Below are 24,948 nucleotides of genomic sequence, written 5' to 3' on the forward strand. Positions count from 1 at the left end.
TTACAAAATCGTTCTATACAGGGTGAGTCAAAAGTTCTGAAATAATTTTTAAAATTGTTTGAATGAAAAAATATATGAAACATTATAGGCTAATATTTGTCTCGGTTTGTTAAATTACAAACTTTGAAATTTTTGACACACCTTAGATGAGGGTACTGGTACTCTGAGAAAAATCCTTTCAATTTTTATATTTATTTATGATAAATATACGAAGCATAATATATATGTATATATAAATGATAAACGTTGATCGGTCGAGTTCTATGAGACTGGGTAGGGCATAGCCATAAAAGAATTTCATTACTAGATATTCATTTCCGCCAAGAGATACAATGACTATTTTTATTTTAGACACACCTCTGTCACCAATGGGGCCTTCGTCACCGAGTCAGGAAGGTCTGTTCACGGATCTTCGACTTTTATCTTTGGAAAAGCAACTTAACATCGAATTAAAGGTAATTTAATTATTGTTACTATTATTTTTCCGTTGGTTTTTCTTTATAAACATAAGCTTTTATATACAGAAATATTAATAGATAAAAACATTTACATATTTTAGAAACAATAATATAAACACAATAAATATAATATATGAATATAATAAATAATAATTAGACAATAAAAGATTATTATTTGGTTTTCTAAAAAATGTAAATAAATGCACTTTCGGTTTAATTCGAAATAAATAAATAAAAATCATTTTCAAATTTCAGCCTATTTTCTTGATATTAAAGTTCATCAAAAAGCGCATATTTTTTCTTTTGTATTTACATCGTATAAGATTTTTACAAAAGTTATATTTTTAAAGTTCTCTTTATTTATTTTAGTAAATCATGTTTAAAAGTATTTAACATTACTGTATTATTTAAATTGAATAAAATTAGCATTCTTAAGCACGTTGTTTAATTATTTAAATAAATGGTTGAAATTTTAAAAGAATTTTATTTTCTTTATTTGATTTAAATTGTACTGTGGGTATTGCATTTATAAGATGCAAAATAATGACCATTCTAATAAACAGGGTGTTCTAGTTTTTGATAACCGAATTTTGCCATTATATTTTATGGATGTAAATAACAAAAAAGTATTACATAAAAAAATGTTTAATGGTTCATTATAAAATTATGCTTGTTAGCACTGATAATGATTATTAAATAATCAGTTCTCAAAGGTTGGAATGAGATAATATTTTAATCTCCAAGGTCATCTAATTTCACGCCTTTCAATTTTTATTTTTCGAGAATTTGGAAGAAAAAAGTTTATCAAACAAGTTTATCATAAATTTGGTTGTAATGAATTGATAACAAAAATTTATGATAAATTCTATAAAATGAAACCAGATAAAAATGAATTCGTAAAGAAATGTCACGAAACATTTACGTGATAATTTGATACAACAAAAAATTAATGATACATTGAATAAAATTAAAATTAAATAAAAATAAAATTCACAGAATAATAAATGCAATTTCCCGATAATTGTTAAACTTGTAACTTGTCAAGAATGTGTGGTAGACATCTTTAAATAAAGTAAATATATTCATTAATTTTGGAATTGCTAAAAATATAATTCTTACTTTGGAATGACCTTAAAACTTTTCTCAACAAATATGATAATCATTATGACGTAAACTCGATGTAACCCTGACGACCTCAGCCAGTAAACAAATTTCATATAAACAAACTAAACATAAAAATATTGCTGAGAGATTTATTTTTATATTTTTATCACAGTAGCCGTAAAATTGATATCGTTTCTTTTATATTCCATATATTGTATTCATAACTTTTTAATAAAACTTTTATTCATTTATACTAACCTTACCACATACGGTTCAATCAAATTTTATTGAAGTACTCGCTCAACTTGTGAATATACATGAATCTACTGCATCATGTCTGAAAGGAATTATTTCCGATAATTCTTATATGAATTTATTTGTTTAGTATTTTTCTAACGATTTTTGAAACGATTTTTTTATATTTAAATTCCATACAAGTCCGATTGAATTAATTTCATGCCTCAAATAGGTTATGTTTACATAGAATAGGACGATGTTAATCCACCATTTTGAAACTGATTCTATGTTTTCCAATGTACATTAATTTTATTCGCAATATTGATGAAAAATGCATGCTCTTGCACATTTATCACAATATTAACAAAATATAAATATTTAAAATATATACATCCCTTATTTTTTAAATATGATTATAAATATTGTGAATAAAATTCGTATTCATTGAAAAAAAAATATTTAATACAAGTTTCCAAACGAATAAATTAACATTGCTCGTATCTTTGTGAACAAATTTTGGTTTTGTTTTATTAAGATTAGTAAAAAAATTTACTGACAAAATTCAAAAATCATCAGTAACTGGGTATTATTCTATTTATGTATGTGTTATAAATGTGCGTATGTGTTTTATTTTTCCTACAATTTATTATTACACAAATGTTGATAAGCTATCTCGAAATGTCAACGTGAATTCACTCAAATCAATTCTCAACGATGATAATCGTCCTCCTAGTTGATTTTCCTTGTGGCCGCATTAGTCATGAGTCAGCGTTGAGACATTTTTTGTCTGCTAATGATAGACTCTAATTGCGTCATGAAACTGTGGAAATAAATTATCACGAATGATGCATGATTTTCAATTAACTCTCTTAATTCTATGATATAGATTTTGTACTTTTTCATTCAAGTTTTATCAAATTAAATTTATCTTTTTGCAAATTGAATTTCTTTTTCTATCAAAATTATTACATTTTGGCAATAAAAATTAAAGTAAATGTAAGTTTATTGTTAAAGAAATTCAATATTTTATTATAAATAGTGTTAAGGTTGTACGTAAAATATTTCAATTATACATGTTTTGCATTTCAAATTTAATTCTCGACAAATCAGAATACAACTTTTTGCTAATCAAATTCAAATTCTTGTGCAAATTAAGTTTCTCTACAAAATTATTTTCTTTTAATTTTCTTCGACATATATTAAAAGATTTATTTGTAGAAAAATTTAATGTTTCTTTAACCAAACTAAACCTTTTAGAAAATTAAATTCTTTTATAACTTTTATAAAAGGAAAAAATAAAAGTATTAAAAAAATTAATAAATGAAAATGAAATGATCTTTAAGCAAGTAAACGTGAAATATTACATGAAAATTTTACTAGTGTCATAACAGAATTGTAAATCTTTTTTTTATAAATTGTCAAATTCTTAGCACTCATGCTATAAATTTTAAACTAATTTTAACTTTATTATCAAATTTAAGGATTTTTGATGTAATTGTAAAATTGAAACATCTACAGTTATTATAATAATAACCTCCAAATGTACATAAATATACCAAAAATCTATAAACAGAAAAGAAAGTCTTGTTTAACAACTGGACTATACAAATGTACATAAATCGTTGATTGTTGAATGAATAATTTTAATAGACTGTGATTGCTGCATTTTTGTGTAATTTCAAAGATTATTTCCTTTCTTTTTACTGAAAAAAAAGAAAGATGAAAATCTGAATGAACAATTTTGTAGAAAAACCCGAAGATTTCAAAGATTAAATTTACTTTGCAAAAAATTAATATTAATTTGCCAAAAGTTTAATGTTATGTGCAAAAAGTTTTTAATTTAACTTGCAAAAATACAATTTCAATTCGTCCAAAATTTTAATCGAATTAACAAAGGAATACATTTAATTCGCAAACAATTAAATGTAATTTACAAAAGAAAGTAAAAATGTGATTTGCAAAAGAGTGAGAAACCTGCATTTACGAAAAAAAAAAGAAAAAACGTTAATCCAGATAATAATTGAGCTAAATAAAAATAAAATAAAATCAAACAAAAAATAATATATATTATTTCGTGTTCTTAATTCGTATTAGGAAGAAATCGATATAAGTCACAATGACTGACTTTGTCAGGGAATTAGGGATGGTACGAAGTATCGATTTAATGGCATTGGGCCAACTCGCGAACGTCAACGAATTTTTAACTGTTTTCTAGCTAGTATGATCGATCTCTAACTAGATACCAACGTAAAGATGGATTCACCTGACGTCACCAAGTATTCACCGAGTTAGCTGGCTAATAGGTTTAGTTGTTAGGATGATAGCGTTAGAGAGAATACTTAGAAATATTTGGTAAAGAGGCATAGTAACTTGACAACCTTTGACAGAAGTGCAATGAAAATGGCGAAGCGTTTGGTTAGAAAGGTCTGTCTATTTTCATTTTCATTCTTTAATTGTTAATTGTGCCCATAATTATGAAAGTGGTCTCTTGTTTCGAGATATTTAAAGGATTACATTTGAACACTATATGAATTCTATATAATAATATTGAAAATAACAAAAACTATCTACAGGTTCATGTTTGACAATATCGTGAAAATTATATTGAATTAATTTAATTGAAAATAATGTGATGTGAAATGAATAATAAACTTATTCTTCTTTTAAATTTTTAACTTTTATACCACTTTCATAACTATAGGCACACAATTGATCTTTTAACTACGTCGAAATCTAGCTGTAGACGCTAAAAAATAAAACATGTGTATCAAAACGTCTGTTAAGGTAAACAATAATGACAAGTTCAATGATTTTTGCATCTAACGCATTTAACATTTTAAACAACGTTAACTTTTAAGACAATGAAAATATATGTTGAAAAATAAGATTTAATTATGAGCCACCATAATGGCTTATCGAGAAGCCACTTTAATGGCGTATATTAATTAAAAGGTTAATTAGATGCTTGAAATTTATTATACGGTACATAAATTTTTTGTTCTTTTTTATGTATAACAGATCGTAAGTTGCAAACATTTATTCTTAGGATATGCATTTAATTCTATATCATTTTTCTATGCGCGTTTTAAAAAAAGTATTAGAAAGAACATGATATACTATTCTTCATGTAGCAAATTATTTCCGTTTGCTTAAAACAATTAGAGCGTATCGATCATCATCATCATCATGATCATCAACATCATTATTATCATCATTATTATTATTATTATCATTATCATCATGCGTTCAATCTCTTTTCATGGAAGAATTATTCATCTTTGCGAATAATTTTATGTATAAGTATCTTCATTTATTATATGTTTATATATATATAGTAATAAAAACGAATAAATATACATATTTAGTCACAGAAATATTCGTACTCGCTCCCATTGTAAATTTGAAATAACTGATATTTGCTCGTACAGTAAAACTTCGTTAATTGCAAACCACGCTTTTCGTAAACCAATTTCCCGCCAATTTCAGCATTACCACCACCACTTTCTACTGTCACTGAATGTGTCTGACTAATAAACATAATTCTTTCAAATCTTCTTCTATAATCTTGAAAAATATCTCTCGTCTGATCTTAAAATATTATAAACGCGTGCATATAATATTTAACAAGACATTTTTATATGTATGGTAAAGAGCATAAACCAATCAAATGCTACCAATGTAAAACAATCTTGAAACTAATGACAGAGGTGGGGGGAGGATGGTTCTTCCTGATTGGTGAGAAACAAGCTGTTTATGAGCTATATATATTTAATGAGATTTCACTGTAATGCAAATTTTATTTAAATGATCAAACATTAGTCTGTCAATAATATTTGCATCTACGTAAGATTTAATTAAAATACAATCATTATTTTTGTAAATAATACTTGCTTGTTCCTCCTTTAAATTTTCTAATTATTTTGAGACAATTAAACGTATCTTGCGAGACTAATTTTTTTTATCAATTACACGTAAAATTTTACATTTCTTATTATAAAAGACTCTTTTACAATAAAATTTATATAAATTGACAAGTTTAATATTTTTAACATATGTTTCTCTGTATAAGAATTTGGAAATATTGTATTAAAATAAAACATTTATTGTTTTAAATTGACAAAAGAGATACAAAATTATTCTTGGCACTTACTGTAAATATTTATTTATATATATACAAATATATATATACTGTAAAAGTTTTTGATGTAATATAATAATAATTATAATTTATATATCATTTCAAATCACGATGATAAATTAAGATCCTACTGTATATGTAAAAAAAAAAAAAAATTACTTATTAATACCAATTTAGAATTCCAAGATTATTGTTATTTTTATGTTAATTTATTTATTTATCAATTTATCTATTTATTGAATGTTTTGTTATCGTTGTAGGTAAAACAGGGCGCGGAGAATATGATACAGAGTTTGACGAGTGGTCACAGAGACAAGAAATTACTTCAAGAAGCTCAGCAGATGCTCGATGATTCCCGCGCTAAAATCGAGTTCCTACGCATGCGCATAATGAAGGTGCGACAAGCGCGCCAACAACAACATGCTCGAGGTGATGCGCCACCTCCTAATGGCGAATCAACTGGCAACAAAGGTATTAAATAAAATAATACAAGTTTTTTACACAAATGATCAATAATATTAAAAAATATCTGTTAAATTTAAAAAACACTTTTTTTTTTTTTAATTTAAATTAATAATATCATTTCTACTATTTTTACATAAATTTTTTGTATTTTATTCTTAATTTATACAATTATTTTATTTACTTATTTGATTAATTTGCTTTTCCTTTTTCTGTTTTTTTGTTATTTTGTTAAGAAAATCAAATTATTATACAGAAAGATAAGTTTCGTTTACAAAAACGATCAAAAAGAGTTACGGTACGCTCTTAAGTGTTTTACTTTTTTTTGATACTTACTTTTCCTATGATTCCTTTTTTTTTTCTTTACAATTTGGGTTTTCTAAAATTTATGTTACTATGATATTATAATTGCTTTATAAAAAAAGGCTTGTGGGTAATACACTTGATTAACAATATTAATAATTAATTTCGATTCCGCGTATTACAATACATACGCACTATTCCTAAATTGACGCCATCTTGAAAAAAATTAGTCAACTTATTGAGAAATTTGATATCTTTACTTTTATTTAAAAAAGAATGTCTAAGTATAAACAAAAATTATTACAAATCGAAATACTGTCCATTATTTATGAATACTCGTTATAATTTGGTTCTTTTGTTAACATAATCATTTTATAACCTCTAATTATATTCTAGCATTATGATTTTTATTTAATATAAATTTGTATATATTTTCAATTTACAAAAAAAGAAATTAATTAGAGAAAGAAAGTAATTTAATTATTATACTATATATTAATTGTTAATTAACAATATACGCATTTTTATATTTATATTAACAATTTCTTTTAAATTTGACATTTTTTTGTTTAAATTACGTCCTCGATTAATGTTATTGTCTTGTGGTGACTTTTAATAGCCTATTTAATAAACAATAGTAATTTGTATGTCTAGAACGAAAATATATAATATTTTGTTATACGAGACCTGAATACTTTTGGCCGAGGCGCCAGCCGAGGCTTAAAAAGAACAGCAAATACAGCCATAGTTATTTACAGTGCAATCATGTTTAAACTTGCCGTCCTAAATCATTCTCAATATTTAATCATTTCAATCCAAATCATTATTATTATTATTATTATTATTATTATTACTATTATTATTATTATTAATTACAATTGTTCAATATATATTAGCAATAAATAATATTGTCCTGTAAACTATCACAATTTAATCATAACATTAATCATGAAATATTATATTTTAATTTACAGAGAAAGTAAAAAAAGAGAATGTTAGATAAAAGTAGATTAAAAGTATAGGTGAATGAAATTTGATTTATGATGGAACTAGCGAAATAACCAATAAATCTATGTTGAACATATCCATGTATTTATATGCACATATTTTTCATGCGTATACTTATATTTTATAAGCGGTAGGATAAATCTCTCATACGCTTTCTACATATTTTACGTGCATAAATCCCATACGCTTTTTGCATATTTCAAGTGTACAAGTTCTATATATATTATGCTTTTTGCATATTTGACGGGCATAAAATCCCCATACACGCATTGTGCTGCATATTTGATGAGCATAAATTCCGTATGCTTTTATAACGTATTTTACGTGCAATCAAATTCGTAACAGTCTAATTACAGTAATTAATCAATCTCAGTAACGTAATCTTCTATTCGAATTGTCTCACATTATTACGCGGGTGGCCCTGTTTTCGCATTAGTTTCGGTCTGTGTCAGTTAAATTTTGTTCATTTTCTGGCGCAATATTTTTGATTCGTTGCGATACCTCTGGCAAACGTCCGCCAACAACAATGTTTTACTGATCCTATCTATACAAGTTCGGTTACCTCCGTCAAGGCGACCTTTCATTTGCATTGCAAGTGCCGTTTCTGTGGATACTGGCAACTGTCTTTAACACTAGGAATTACCAACAATTCAGCCAGAAGCCAACTCGATTTAATTTTACTTTTTGAATTTCTTTTTTCTATTGTTTTAGCGACCAAGAATTGAATTGTTAACTTTTTATGCATAAATTTATGATTATTAACACATTGATCAAGATTTTTTTTGGTCAATGAAAAATAAACAATTTTGAAAGACAATTCGATTATAACTCCATTAATATACTTATATAAATTAAATTAATAATATAATAAAATAATTCTAAAATTTATATGTAATTTAATTTTTTATAAATAAATTCTAATAAATTAAATACTTTTGATTTTTTTTTGTACGATGAGAGATATTATCGTATATAAGAACTTCAAATTGTTTAATGTGATCTCATATATATCAAATTCACACTCGCATGAAAAGTGTGGTCTCTCATGGGTCTCTTAAAATTTTATCATACCTAATTAAAATAATCAAAAAATGATAACATATTCAAATTTATGCACCGGATAAAATAGAAATATCAAAATTATATTAGATTTATTAAAATTGGCTTTAAGTATAGAAAAACAAGTTGAATCAATTGAAATGTAATTTTTTAGTAAACGAATATAATTATTTGCCAGATGATTCAGATTTTGTTGTTATCGAATATAACATGCAAACAAAATCCAAAATATTATTTCCTCAAATGATTGGTACGATATAATCAGAAAAAGTTAAAATAAGACTTTATTTCATGTGATTTAATTGACCCACCAGGATTTTTCTTCTCAATATAAACATTAGAAAATTATTTTGATGATAGAAAAGTAACAGTTACGGGATTATTAGTATATTGTCTTCAAATTTAATGGATAAAATTAGAAATGTCAAATTTTAATGAAAATACATTTATTATTAATTAATTATTATTAATTAATTATTATTAATTAATATTATTACATATTTATTTAATGAAATTAATATCAAAAAATCCGTGCTAAATAGACCATTAGATCTGAAAAATGTAGATTAGTTATTATTATTTTTTAAAGTTAGAAAAGTGATAAAAGAAAAAGAAATATGAATTTATTAAAATTTATTTTTCATAATAAACATGATTATTATAGAAATAGAAGAAAAAATCGACATGATCTTAGATTTATCTGATGAAAAAAAAAACGTTATTATTTATATTAGTGATTGTTCCATTTAATCGCATTAAATAAGAGAGTAATTGTTATAGAGATGAAATTATTTTCATTAATATTTCCTAGAAATCCTATATAAACATTTTTGTTTGAAGATTGAATTTGATAGTGTTGTTTCTTTTATTTATTTTTTATTTGCCAAAAAGATTAGTCTCCTTTGTTTCATGCAATAATAATAATATAATAATAATAATTATTATTATTATTATTATTATTATTATTTCAAAAAAATACTATCTTATACATTTTATGTATCATTTACTCTCCACTATTCGTTATGATAATTTCTTCAAGATCAATCAAAATGGCAGATAATTGAGTAAACACATTATACAAGGAAAACAAACCCCTTATCTGTAGTTAAAATTAAAAAAGAAACAAAGTTAAGTTTCCTTTAACTTAAATTAATCTTTTTGATTAGTTTTTTTGATCTTACATTAGTGTTAAAATATTTTCGACATATTTTCGTTCAAAGTATTCAGAACAATTGGCTCAGATCGGGTTGGGAATTTTGTTGGGCTCAAGTCAGGGTTGCGTCAAGGTTACGAAAAGGTCAAGTTCGAATCTGAAAAGTTTGTCGACACAAACAAATTCGGATATCTGTTATTTTGGTCACCCGATTTGTGACTTGGAACAGGATTTTCTATTTGGAATTAAAAACTATAATAGATTTAAAATATCATTTTTATCGTGTGTGTGAGGTCTAAATTTTATTTATATTAAAATATAATAAATAAATAATTTATATTTTTAATATTGTGATATTTTAATATATATATATCAGTTTAATCAATAAGTATAATACGTACGGTTTTTGCCGTGTTATTTATTTAGAAAAAACCGCATGAGCTTATCAATCTAATATAAAATAAAAAATTATTATTTATTATATAATAAAATTAATATTTAATTGAATTTAAATTCCTTACATTTTTACATTACAGAGTGCATTTTATTAATATTAATAAAATGAATATATATATTTAATATATTTTATTATTAATATATTATTATTTTATTATTATTTATAATTATTTAATTATTATAATATTATTATTTATATTGGTGGCCGTTCAATTTAATCGCAATAATAACAGTAATTGTTATAGTGACAAAATTATTTTTATTAATATTTTCTAGAAATCACATATATATATAAAATTATTTTCTTTGAGTTCAAGATCCACTATAATTGTAAATTAATTTTTACTAAATTTATATTAAATATTATTATTATTATTATTATTATTATATATTAAATAATATATAATATATTATTTAATCACACAAGAAAACTATAAATGATGATTTATTTTATATGAACTCAAGGATTATTTTGCAATGATTTTTGCAGATAGGTACGAGCCCAGTTTGGAGCTTGCTTTGGAAGAACGTGTGGAAGAGTTGCGACACCGGCTTAGAATCGAAGCAGCTGTTGTGGAAGGTGCAAAGAATGTAATACGTCTTCTGCAAAGTGCCAAAGTTGCTGATAAGAAGGCTCTGACGGAAGTACGTATTCTTCTTCTATCTCACTTTTCAATCTTCCATATGGATTACACATAACACATAATACGATGTACATACGTACCATAAATACATATGCACGTAGATATATGAATAAGAAGGAAATTAGAAGCTCGTATATACTTCATGTGGGGTTCGATGAAAAGCCTTTTGTTATACGTACATACAAAAGGTTGAACATCAAACAGGTGCTATTGATTTCATCCGTTCGACGTGAACATGATCGCTAAACTCATCGATCGTTTCGTACTATGATGTCTGAAAGATTGTTTAAAAGTTGTCAGGTGAATTTTTACAAAATGCAGCAAGTTAATGTAAGAATTATTGTATGTAATGTTGACATGAATAGTTACGAAGGAATTGAGTTTATAGGGTTTTAATAACTCAATTGGTTAAACCATTGCATTTGAAATTCAGAAGATTTACGATATTATTTAAATTTAGATCTATGCGTAACCTATTTTTTCGGTACATCAATAATTTTGAAATTGGGATACACCTGCTGTTAGTAAATCGAATCTGTTAATAGGTTTGAGATATATTGATAGTTGGATAACTTTGGATGTAGTTAGTCAAGTTATTCAGGTATGTTCAAATTGGATTTAATCGATGTAACAAGTTAGATTGAATTATATAAATTAATTAGTTTTTGAAATTTGATTCAATCTTTTATAGGTTAGGATGATCAAATGAATTATTGAAACGAAAAAGTTTCAAACAAAAAGATGTAAAATTTTGAATTCGACGGAAATGAAGTTACAAGGATACTATGTTAATAAAATTAAAGGATTACGCAGGAATAAATTTAATGGAGTTTTGAGTAATAGTTTAATTTATTATTCAGCATTGTATTAAAAATAAATAGTGTCATGGTTTCAATTTCGAATCAGCCGTAGCCTATATTTCGAGCGTTAATAGTTTCGAAACTGGGATACGCCCGTTGTTAACTAATCGAATCTGTTAATTGCTTTGAGAATAACTTTGTATGCATAACGAGCTAGTAGAGAAAATTGGATCTAGTCCATCTAGTCAGTCATATTTAATTGAATAAATTTTTAATAATTATTGAAGTAAAATCAAAATTTAATTTGTATTGTTAGTTGAATTATTTAAATGAATTGTAAAATTACAAGTTGGAATGAGCGTACCGTCAATATTAGCTAGACTTTAGAAGTTTATAAGTATATTTTTGACTTAATAAACAAGAAAATTACTAAAAAAGTCAATTGTACAGGTCACATTAGGTTGATTCAATAGTCAAATTCGAATAGTTAGTTCAAATAGTCAAATAGTCAAAGCACCGTATGAAAAATAAAAGGATCCAGGTTTTAACCCTGGTCCATTTACAGCCTATTTTTTGTGCCTTAATAATTTTACAAATGAAATTACATTCGTTATAATAAGCCGAAGCTGTTGTTAAGCTAAATTAATATTAGAGGAAAACGTTTTTATCATATTTAAATGCAAAAATAATTATATAGATGTAATTAAATCCTTTATTTAACACTAGTGCCTAATTATAGCAATCATCAAATGAATTGTTAAATGACTGTTAGGTTATGTGAACAGGTAAATGGTCAAATATTGACTAAAATATAGTAGATTATAGTTTCATTGCAAATCAAATCGTATCTTAAATTATTCCAAATAATCATTTAGATCTAATTAAATGCGCTGCTAAACAATGCAGTGCATAATTCTGGTAATTATCAAATAAATCTCTAAGTGACTATTTTAGGTTATATGAGAAAGTAAATCGTTAATATTCATCATAGTAATCATTTACACGTAATTAAATGCATTGTTAAATTCCGTAGTACATATTTTGGGAATATAAAATAAACCGATAAATAACAGATATTCGATTATGTTAACAATTAATATTGATAAAAATTTCGAAGTTTGATACTGTGTCGTGTTGACATAATAAATAAAAAAAACTACTAAAAAATCTTATAGGATCTCTTATGTTAGATCAACTTAATCAATCAAAATACATAATAAAAAAATCTAGCTTTAAATTTAGGTTATATTCGCTCTCATTTTTAATACGCCAACAATTTCAAAAGTGAAATTACACTCGTTGAAACAATTCGAATCTGTTGAGCTATATTAATAGTCGGATAATTTTGCACAGCAAGTCGAATTACCCGAATATTCAAATTGGATTCATTCCAAGTAGACATTCAAATGAAATCAAATAAATTATTAATCCACATACTACATAATTTAGGTTATAATCAAATTAATCGTTAAAAAACAACAGACAAAGTGGAAACATATCATCGATATTGACCAATACATAGAATTTTATCAATACACTGTCAACATAATGAGTACAAACGCTACTAAAGAATACATTTTATAGAAGTCCTTTTAGATTATTTCAACTATTAATTGTTAATGAAGTTTAGATCCAAAAATCTACATCGTAATTTAAGAATTAATGGAGTAAATCGTTAAAAATCTGAATAGAGTAGTCACATCTCATCAACATTAACCAAAATGTAGAAGTTTATCAGTAGGACATGTTAACATAATAAATAAGAACGCTACTAAAGAATGATATTTATAGGGAATTCTCTTAGACTATCTCAATTGGTTAGAGTACCCCACTCGAAATTTGAATGATCCAAATTCAAATCACAGTCCAGTCTCGATCCCATGATTCATTAGTTTCTACACATTTAAACTATAAAAATGTTGATTTTCTCAGATCTTCAGTTACTCGATAATACATACATATACACTTCATAGTAATCTAGAACCTCGAGAACGATTTTGGACTCTCAAGAAATGAAATTCCGTTGAGTTAAGAGTAGTGTTCTTCTCGCGATATCTACTTATTCTTTTTCCTCTTAGTTGACTCTTCGAAGAGAACGAAAATGAAAATGAAGACGAAGACTAGGAAAAGACGACGACGAGTAGGACGAAGTAGAAGTTGAGGGGTAGGGGGGAGGGGTTTGAGGAGGTGCACGGTTTATATGTATAACTCGACTGTCTCAAAATAGCACGGGCAAATCCCCTGACTTTCCCCCTTACCCCCTTCTGTGTGACGCCTTTTCGGGTCGCGCTTAGTTACCATCTTTCGAGGAGAACTGGCTCAATCCAGTCGCTTGGAGTAACGCGATAAACGAACGACGACATGTGTACCAATCATTCAATAACTAGTTGTTCGAGGTGGGATATCATATCTTTCGAAGGATATAATAGAACACCGAGAGATAATATTTTTCCCAAGCTTGGATAATTGAAAGCCGCGAAACTGCTGCTTGACCTCAATTCGAAGACTGACTCTCCTCGCATCCGGCCTGTTTGTTGGCTTACTGTGATTAACTTGATAAAAGAAGGAACAACTCTCCTTTTGGAACCATTGAGAAGACTGAATAGGCCATTTTTCTTGTTTGTTTGTTATATTCCTATTCTAAATCATTTATCTCCAGGAATATACGTCCAGTTTAAAAAAGAAAGAAAGAAAGAAAGAAAGAAAGAAATAGAAGAGAAGAAGAAGAAGAAAAATAAAACAAAGTTTTGTGAGGAAAATATTTTTTTATTTTTATTCTTTTTTTTTTTTTCCTTTTTTTTTCTTTTACAAAAATATTTCAAAAGAGAACGTTCGTTCGCGTCTGTGATATTATTTACACGGCAATCGTCCAGAAACACTCGGGTGGGTGGGGGGCACATAGTCCGAGCAGAAAATAAAGAAATTCAACTGATCGTACGACTTGAGTTATATTTATGTGCCCGCCAACTGACACACGTCGTTCCAAATTTATATTGTGCTAATTATACGCCGTGTCGTCGCTTTATCAATTTGCTTTGTTGTCGCTTTGGTGGTGGGCGATAGAAATACAATTTGGTGTTTTCTGAAGATTTCACTCAGTAACCGATCATATGATTAGATGTTATATTATTGAAAGGCTAATACGCGCTTGCGCCAACAAATAATTGTCGTGTTGTACTTGGTTAAGCCAATAGTAACCTGCCGACGCGTTCTTTACGTCTATTACAAGAACGAAGAATTTCGTAATAACGAAATAACTGATATACAACAAACAGTTTCCGAACACACAGAGAAAGAGAAAGAGAAAGAGAGAGGGAGAGAGGGAGAGAGAGAAAGAGAGAGAGGTAACTGTAATCCAAAAATAGAAATTGGAGAGGCGCAATATAACTTGGAAATTTCCTACTTCCTTATACGAATGGCAGTGTGAGTGATTCTTTTTTTTTGTTCGTTGTTCAAGAGTAACACCCAATTTACGAGATCAACATCGTAATCGTAAAAGAAAACTTTTTTCGATCTTACTTCCTCGTGTCTTCCCCGTTAACGCGTGGAAGAAGAGGACACCCGTCAAATCCATGAAGAAAAGAACAACGTTGAACGCGAAAAGGAGAAATCTTCAAGCGGAAATCTCGACAAGCCGAGAAAACCTTTCCTGGCCGATCGCAGCCGTAAGTTATTCAGGAATTGACGATGTCCTGCGGTGGATGACAGCGTGGAAGAGGTTGAAGAAGAGGACGATCGTAGGATGTACGGAGGTGAAAAAGAGAAAGAAGACGATCGAAAACGATCGCAAGATGCTGATGCGAGATGTTCAGAAACAGCAGCAGCACCACCACCACCACCACCATGGTTGGTCAGAGCAGAAGTTACGATTCGTCATGGCGGTATTCAAACCAATTCGGATTCTGGACAGTCACAGGTAGGTGCATCATCAACTGTGACTGATTCCAATGGTGTGAGGATGATATATCGTTGGAATACTAGCCAGCCAAATATCAATCCTCCATCAACAACAACAACAACAACAGCACCAGTACCTTCGATGACTCCATCGATGGGTACAATTCCACCGAATTCTTATGGGTTCCAACGTGGGAATATATTGTTCACGTCAACACCACCACCAAGAAATCAACCATCTGGTTCCTTTACAATTCCGCGTTCAGGATTCTCAATGAAAGATGACTCGAATTTGTCAAGAAATCGAGGATTTAATGATTCCGGATACAACAGTGAACGATTTTCACCACAATCTTATTCGAGTTTGCCATCCCGTCGATCCTCGCAACAATACAATCGGCGCTGTAAGAGTACATGTAACATCGTACTCGCCGCGTTTGATCCCAAGAAAAATTTAAGTAACGAAGAGTTCATAACTACGAGATCACAAACGAGAGAACCTTTGAAATTTTCCACACTGGAAGCTGATCGGCCACCCTGGCATTCCAATCGAATGGCGGCGTCCCATCATCATCATCATCATCATAATCATCAACAACACGTCTCTGCTCGTTCACGTTTCAGTACCGTACCTGAAGTCTGTGAAGACTGTGCCGAAGGTAGTACTGCGAGTCCATTTACCACTCATTTCTGTACACGTGTGTTAGAGAAAACAGCGAACAAAAGAACGACCATTAGTAAAGATGCATCTTCGCAAACGACGGATATTGAATCTCGGTCTTCCTCCTTGACTACATCAAAAACAGGGAAAGTCAGACGAAAGGCATTGGATATATACTTGGCTGATGAACAAAAGAGAAAGAAGGTATAACAAAATCGTTAGCAATTAAAATTCGAAGTACTTAACTCAATTTGAAAGAACAACAACGAAAGAATCGTATATTTAAAACTTTTTCAGCAAGAGAACCCACCTATTGGAGCTTCGATCGATACAACACCGCAACCTTCAACGACTACAGCAACTACCACGGATACTGAAAAATCCGACGCATCAACCGTAGACGAGAACACCAAACGTAAATCTCGTACGGTTCACATCGACGTTTATTGCACTGGCTCAGACGAGGAGTGTAGTACCGAGTCAAGCGAGGAAGAACGTTCCACCACAGCGATGACCGTCTTCGAGAACAAGGACGTCAAAGTGACGCATACTCAGCAAACTACGGATAACGATTTACCTCGTGGGTTTACAGATAATAAGGCGTTTCTCGCGCGAACTGCTGAGAGACGATGTGAAAGTTTCAAAAACGCTCCCATGAGAATGCCCTCGTTGGCTAGCTCGAAAGGTTACGAAAGCGACGATTTACTAAGTTCTCTTTATCCATCGCAATTTAGTTCTTACAGCGCGCTTAAAGATATTGATTCAACACCATGGTCTGCAGCATCGTCAATGATTGCATTGCCCTTTCCTGACGATTACGATTCTGCAGCTGCTACATCCGCAAAAGATACATTTTCCGACATAGAATCTATAGTCAATGGTGGTAAACCAACGTTGACTCCATGCGATAGTTTCGAATACGCCAATTCGTCCGATCGCGAGAGGATACGTAAAATGGAGACCATTTGGGGTAATAAACCGGAACCGGAAGAGAAGGATAAAACTTGGAGATCACCGCAGATCGAGCGTAAGCATTTATTAAGGAACAGGAAGATGAGGGAATATTTAGAGAAGCATGAAATCGGTTGGTCCTCTGATGACACTGCTGCTGAATCGGATGACAGTGGAACCATAGGTTGGACCTTTATAGCGAATAAGGATCATTCTGAGGAAGCATCTAAAAAAAAGGATATCGTTTCTCCTACGAGTCAAATAAATCCGGAAACTGCTGAAAACGTTTCCCCAAATGTCGTACATCATCAAGAACTTAAACGTTGCGATCCTTCAGACGATCATTCCGATTCCACGACGCGAAGTGAACTTGGCTCACGAACGTATAAACTTCGCGATCAGATTGGTCTGTTTAGTTCGAAAAGTCCTTCACCTCTTCCTTCGAAAGTACCTTCAAGGGTGACCTCTCCATTTATGACACCCCAAGGTGAAAGAACGGATCACATCGTGAAAGCATCGATTTTTGGTTCCGTAATTGGTGCTTTTCGAAAACCTGGTCATCACGTAGGTCCTGCTAAAAATCCAAACTGCTCTTGCGAACACTGCAGACGATACTTCGAAGAAGATAATACTCGTGAACGATCGTGTTCCTTCGGTGAACCCGACAAACGCTCCGCTCGTTCAACCAACGCCCAAAGAAATGTTATTCGACCAGCTCCTACAAGTTATGGACATTGATACTTCGTTTATTTTTCCATAATTCTTTTTCTTTTTTTTTTTTTTTTAATTTCAAGCAAAGCTTCTTCGAATGATTCTCATTCTTCGAGCTTTACGTAGCTCTACATTGCTATGACTTTTGTGCACGCTTATTATTATTACTATTATTATTATTATTATTATTATTATGATTATAATAATTATTATTAAATAATAGATTTATTAATGAATTCATAATGTATATGTATGCCTCGTCTCATTATAATTGAAAATATCAAATGTGTGTTCCAAGTGCGTCAGAACGAGGACATATAATAATTTTCTATTATCTTCTTATTTGCTATTGTATCGTTAAAGGCTGTCGAACATTCTGCTGATTATGAAGCATTTACATAATTTAACAATCGTGTAACGTCGATCGTTCTATTAATAAATGTTAACTATTGTTGTCTCGATCGTTACCGAATATTGTTTCTATGTGCGTATGTATTTTTCACACAAATCATTTTCTTTATTTTTTTTTTTTACTTTGTATCATCGATTATCCTCCTTCCATTCTCTTTCTTTCTTTCTTTCTTTTTTTCTTTCTCTCTATCTATCTACAGTTTATTTCTTTGATTAAAAGATAAAATCGATTAAATAATATCTGCTGTGTGTGTTCGAATTATCCTAGGCTCAGGCAAGTCTCGCGGAATCCAGTAGAAAATTGGACTTACTTAGATTATCTCTTGAGCTTAGAAGACAAGAATTACCACCAGACAGTGGTACTGCTGCCCAATTAAAGAGAGAACTAGCCAGTGTACAGTCGGCAAGTCCTGTTCCTGTTACTTACACATCTTTACAACCATTTCGTGGTCCATTAGAAGGCAGGGCTACCGTACCTGCATCTGTTTCTAGATGTGCTGCAGTCACTGGCCAATTGGAGGTAAACACTTACGTTATTTATAAAATTATTTAATTTATGGTTATTAATTAGATCTATGATTTATTTTAAAATATATTAGTGATTATAACAATGAATAAAATATATCTGATAAAATATAAGAATGAAGTCAAAAAGTTGAAATAATTCTTCATTTTATGATTTTTATTTTATAAAAATAATAATTTTAATTATATTAACAAATATCTCTGTATGCTTATTTTTAGGTAAGATTAATGGGATGCCAAGATTTAGCGGAAGAAGTTCCTGGACGTACGAGAAGAGAACATCCTGCCAGTCCTGATTTACGTAGCTTTGTCAAAGGTGTAACAGGACGTAGTTCGAGTAAATCTTATAGTGTTAAAGACGAGACGAGTAGTAAGTTAAAATTCATATTGTCTATTTTATTTATACAATTGTTTGATATTTAATTGATCGTTATTAATGCTCGTTATATGAATTGCAGACGATATTATGGCGGTTATAAAACTTGATAATCAAACCGTAGCACAAACTAGTTGGAGACCGTGTTCCCAGCAGGCTTGGGACCAAAGGTATATTATTATATTGTTATATAATCATCTTAACTCTTTGAAGCATATTAGAGTTAATTGTGACCTCCTTTTTTAATACCTAAATATGCATAGTAGAATATTTTTTTATACTGCCTTGAGAAAATTAAAATAACTTGAAACACAACGGTTTACAACAGCACGGGGAGACTATTTATGTAACTCTCTATTATTAAATACTTAAATAACTTTTTATTTTATTTTTATTCATTTTATGTAATAGAAATTTCCTAGTAATTATAAGAATAAAATTTTTGTGCAATCCTTTCTTTTTTATTTTTTATAATTCCGTGCTTCAAAAAGTTAAGTAACGTTTTATTAACTGATCACAAATCTAATTATTAAAATAGAAAATTGTACAAACCGTTATTATTTTTATTTTGTTTGATAAAATTTGAATATTTTATCACTTTCGTATTATTTTATAATTTTTATAATTTGTATTTTTTTAATTCAATTATTAATATAGCCATTCTCTGAAATTCATTAAGTTCTTGTATATAATAGCAGTAATATATTAGGAAAAAATATTCTCCTTTGATATTAGATGTAAAATATTCAATTCTGTATTGTTTATAGATTTTCTATCGAACTAGATAAGTCAAGGGAACTCGAAATAGGCATTTATTGGAAAGATTGGAGATCATTGTGTGCAGTGAAATTTTTACGTTTAGAAGAATTTATTGACGATGTGAGACACGGAATGGCATTACAGCTGGAGCCTCAAGGATTATTATTTGCTGAAATTAAATTCTTAAATCCAATGATATCAAGGAAACCTAAATTGCAACGTCAACGTAAAATATTTAAACAACAAGTTAAAAATTTCCCACGGGCTAACCAAATGAATATCAATGTTGCTACCTGGGGTAGACTTCTTAAACGTTCTGCACCATCTTTGCATAATACAAGAAATTCTGAAAGTCCACCATCAGGTATGTATTTATCATTTTTAATAATTATAATAGCATGTAATCCTTATGATAAAAGCGGAGAATCAAAATTGATCATTTTAGGACCTCAACCATTACAAATTGTTTTTGATACCTCAATAGAAGATAAGCCTGAAACACCTGGAGAATTACCGGATCCTGAAAAGGGTGGCTTAGGTGGTGCTCGACCATTAGGTATGGCAACTTCAACTAGTAGTCCAGTTTTGCCACGTCCACCTGAACATCCACCTCCACCACCACCAACGGTTACTAAGAAACCTTCTCTGCCAGCACCACCACCACCACCAAAATTAGACCAGGAGGTGAATTATACATATAATTTAAATATATATTTATTTTTAGATTATTTATAATATAAAATAAGTATTATCGCAGCTATTTATTTATTTATTTTTTATTTATTTGTTAATATATACATATGGAGATACATATACACGGTGTTCCAGAGTTTACCGATCAAGCTACAAAAGCATATTCTACAAGTGGGAATAAGAAAAGAATGTTATTTGAAGTTCGGTTAGAAACGTTTATTAAAGTTATAAACAAATAAAATTGAAATAGATAATAGTAGATTTAACGGACTAATAAGTAGGTCATTAAACGTATCCATCGAAATATTATACTAAATTTCGTGTTGAAAGTTTCTTCGTTGAGTGAAATATAAATTATTATAAACTCATATATGACTATTATGAGAATTGAATATATTCCGTCTTGTAAAAATCGTTTCGTTTATCCATAGTATCTCTTCCTACTGCATTCACATAAAAATTATAAAATTCAACTTGTTTCCGGTAATCTGTTGAAAGTAATTCTTGAATAATCGAGTAATGATAAGCAAATATTTTATCGGCTCGCAATGTTCTTTAAATTGTATTTCATGATGTCTGTAGTTAAAATGAAAAAGTACGTCGAATGCTTTGCATAGTAGTATTATCGACAAAGTTTAAGATTCTTAAAGAGCATTGTTACTTTCCCAGGGCTGAACAAATATCATAAAATTCACTCCTAGGTCGAAATGAACCTAAATTGCGTATTTGGGAATGAATATTAATAAATACAGAGAAATGTGTGGTACCTTTCTTCAGGGAAATCTTCTGTTATCTATTTCAATTTTATTTGTTTATAACTTTATAATAAACCAGACTTTAAATAACATTTCTATATTTTATTTCTACTTATAGAATATACTCTTGTAGTTTGGCTGGCAAATCCTGGGATATCCTATATATCTCAATAGATGCTAATTAATTTTCAGGCTAATTAAAATTCAGACTAAAATAATTATTTTTAGCTTCGCTTATAATTTATTTTAGAATAGATTTCATATCGTCTTGGTTTTAAATGCTACAAAAAATATTTAAATAATGTACAGAGTGTCCTGTAACTAATAATACAAACAAGCAGGAAGTGATTCTACGTACAAAATTAATTGTAAGTCGAAAATATAAAAGAAATAAACTTTTTTCATAGAAAGTTGTATTTTTAAGGAAAATAAGTTTGAAAATTTGTTGAGTACACGTACACTTTATTGAGCTTGCAATTAAAAACCCTGGAAAATTAAAATCTTGTTCGATGAGCATAAAAGTAGAACTTATACCAGAGATATCATCATACTAACAATGTTTGTAAACATATTAAAAAGCATAAAAATGATTTCAGAAATATCCGAGAATAAAATAGTAATATCCGTTGAACTGAAACTGAAAAAAGTGCATGTGTACTTGATAATTTTTAAACTTATTTTTCTCGAAAACAAAGCCTTATATGAATTAATTTTATTCTATATATATTCTCGACTTAGATTTTCATGTATTATAGAATTATACCCCCTGCTTGCGTGTACTGCCAGTTACAGGACACCCTGTATATATATATATATAGAATTTTATATTTTCTATAGAAGGCAGTAGACTATTGGTTTGGGATATTGGTTGTGGGTTTAGATTTCTATAAAAAAAGAAGTATAATAGGATTATTTGATTTTAATTTAATAATAGTTTAATATATTTATGTATAAGGGTACATATTTTTGAACCAAGCATGCTCTTAATTAAATGCACTTTTTATTGTGTCAAATTTATTGATACAAAATATTTGTATTATTTATATACTTCTTCTTATTAGTCAAAAAGTACAAATTGCATACATAAAATTAATTTATGTATATTTTCGTGACAATTTATAATTGTATTTTATGTGTTATCTGATTTCTTTAATTTGTTTTTTCGTGATATTGCTTTGTGTAAAGTCATAAAAGCTATCAATCGTTAATTATTTTTGTTTTGTTTAAATACAGTGTAACAATATCATTTGATTTATTTTTTACAAATAATGTGTTACGTCTGCAAAAGATGATCATTCTTGAAGCTCGAAAAATTTTCAAATTTTACGTATATATATCACGTCATTATATTGTGTTCGTAGATATATATTCATTATAATGTAGTTATCTTTGATTTAAAAGCACATCGCAATATTTTAAATAGGCTTTTAGAGCTAAGCAGGTAGTAATGTAGTTACAGAGTGCATTAAGGGAGTTTGATTTCCTGCACAACGAGGAGAAAGGGGGGTCTCAGGGTGCAAATTTGAGGCCCCTTGTGACAGAGCCCCGTCCTGTGCTGATTGCACCACCCTCTCCACGCACACCCTCGCCCCAACCCGTGGTCGAGTTTCCTGAAGATGAGGTATATACCTCTAGTATGAAATATTACTTTATATTATCTAAAACTTTAATATTTTCATATTAATATTATCATTTTCATCTATGTTAATTGATTTACTTTTTCATGTTAAAATCATGTAATAACGATTTTCTAAACGAGAGAAATGATCTTTCAAAGTATCTTTTTAAATCGTTGCAATACTAACGATGATTTCATAACAAACATTCCTTTTACTTTGTTTATTGTACAAACATGTTATCGTACACGAATATCATAATTAAAAAAACAAAAAACAAAAAATCATTTAATTCGACATCCAATAATCCCCGACGCCTGCTCACAAATATCTACTTTTAATTATTGCATGATTAATTTGCATGCTTAATTAATAATATTTATTATTTCTTTTATTATGAACCATTTATATATTATTTTTTCATTATATTATCATCACATCTCAAACTATAATATAATCAAGGTTTATTTCGCCAGTGTCTGATTTTTGTGATATGAGAATGTTATGTATGTATGTATGTATGTATACATTATCATTAAGTTATTTGTAGATGACATTGCATATGAGGTAATATAGCTTAACATGCTTAACTTTGCTATATTTAACGTGTGTATCATATTTTTATATATTTCGGATTCATTATTTAAAATGACTATGTAAATAATGTACATGTTATATCTAATGACATAACAATCACATCGATAACATTGATGACACTTGATAAGTTGTTTCATTACTCGTAAAAATTTACTGTTAATTCTCATTAATTTTGTGTTATAAATAATAGAAGATAAAAGTTATCTTTAATGAAAACTTCATTAAAATTTATGCGATTACAGGTTGTGTACGAACTGCCAGTCAGGCCTTTGCAATATAGAGATAGCGCATATGAATCTAGAAGACATTCTCAACTCACTGGCATGACTTTGGACAACTTCAGGTTACTCTCTGTTCTTGGTCGAGGTCATTTTGGAAAAGTTATTTTGTCACAGTACAGAAATACAGGAGAATATTTTGCTATCAAAGCATTGAAAAAAGGTGATATTATAGCAAGAGACGAAGTGGAATCACTGCTTTCCGAAAAGAGAATATTTGAAGTTGCTAATGCTACGCGTCATCCATTCCTGGTGAATTTGTTCGCTTGTTTCCAAACCGAAGTATGAACTTCTTCTTTTTTCTTTAATATTATCTCATATCCTATAATTGTGGTATTTAAAAAGTAATTTGTATTTTATATATAGGCACACGTTTGTTTCGTAATGGAGTATGCAGCTGGTGGTGATCTTATGATGCATATACATGCAGACGTTTTTGGAGAACCACGCGCTGTATTTTATTCTGCTTGCGTTGTCTTAGGATTGCAATATTTACATGAAAGTCGGATCATATATAGGTAAATTAACAAAACAATATCTTATTATTAACATAACAGCATAGATATATGGTTTATGATATTAAATAAATCTTATTTTCAGAGATTTGAAATTAGATAATTTATTATTGGATACGGAAGGATATGTTAAAATAGCAGATTTTGGACTTTGTAAAGAAGGCATGGGTTACGGCGACCGAACTGGGACTTTTTGTGGAACTCCAGAATTTTTAGCACCAGAAGTTCTCACCGAGACATCATATACACGAGCTGTAGATTGGTGGGGCCTTGGAGTACTTATATTTGAGATGCTTGTTGGAGAGGTATAAAACTATAAACAATTTCAAAATTCATACGAAATTTATAATTGATGTTTCATTTTTATACTCTATGTTTATT

At 29.1% G+C, this 24,948-nt stretch overlaps 2 protein-coding genes across 5 annotated transcripts in view; both read left to right on the top strand.

Annotated features, from left to right (window-relative positions):
- The window catches only part of LOC122515613 (serine/threonine-protein kinase N), a 128,937-nt gene that overhangs the window by 101,262 nt on the left and 2,727 nt on the right, over positions 1 to 24,948 (top strand). The window contains exons 4-15 of one of the 4 annotated variants that reach the window (XM_043633015.1): positions 352 to 455; positions 6,198 to 6,408; positions 10,869 to 11,023; positions 18,722 to 18,973; positions 19,198 to 19,348; positions 19,437 to 19,524; positions 20,122 to 20,477; positions 20,559 to 20,797; positions 23,015 to 23,182; positions 24,017 to 24,334; positions 24,419 to 24,570; positions 24,653 to 24,872. In XM_043633015.1, the coding sequence (XP_043488950.1) occupies positions 352 to 455; positions 6,198 to 6,408; positions 10,869 to 11,023; positions 18,722 to 18,973; positions 19,198 to 19,348; positions 19,437 to 19,524; positions 20,122 to 20,477; positions 20,559 to 20,797; positions 23,015 to 23,182; positions 24,017 to 24,334; positions 24,419 to 24,570; positions 24,653 to 24,872 (2,414 nt within the window). The remainder of the gene's footprint in view (positions 1 to 351; positions 456 to 6,197; positions 6,409 to 10,868; positions 11,024 to 18,721; positions 18,974 to 19,197; positions 19,349 to 19,436; positions 19,525 to 20,121; positions 20,478 to 20,558; positions 20,798 to 23,014; positions 23,183 to 24,016; positions 24,335 to 24,418; positions 24,571 to 24,652; positions 24,873 to 24,948) is intronic. The other 3 variants (XM_043633016.1, XM_043633017.1, XM_043633018.1) reach the window with 3 other exon arrangements.
- On the top strand, positions 14,569 to 18,509 carry LOC122515614. The gene is made up of 2 exons (XM_043633019.1): positions 14,569 to 16,584; positions 16,678 to 18,509. Exons 1-2 carry the CDS (start codon positions 15,565 to 15,567, stop codon positions 18,067 to 18,069), a joined length of 2,412 nt encoding a protein of 803 aa, XP_043488954.1. The 5' UTR covers positions 14,569 to 15,564; the 3' UTR covers positions 18,070 to 18,509.

The sequence above is a fragment of the Polistes fuscatus genome, unplaced genomic scaffold, assembly GCF_010416935.1.
Source record: "Polistes fuscatus isolate 324 unplaced genomic scaffold, CU_Pfus_HIC Scaffold18, whole genome shotgun sequence".
NCBI classification, from domain to species: Eukaryota; Metazoa; Arthropoda; class Insecta; order Hymenoptera; family Vespidae; genus Polistes; species Polistes fuscatus.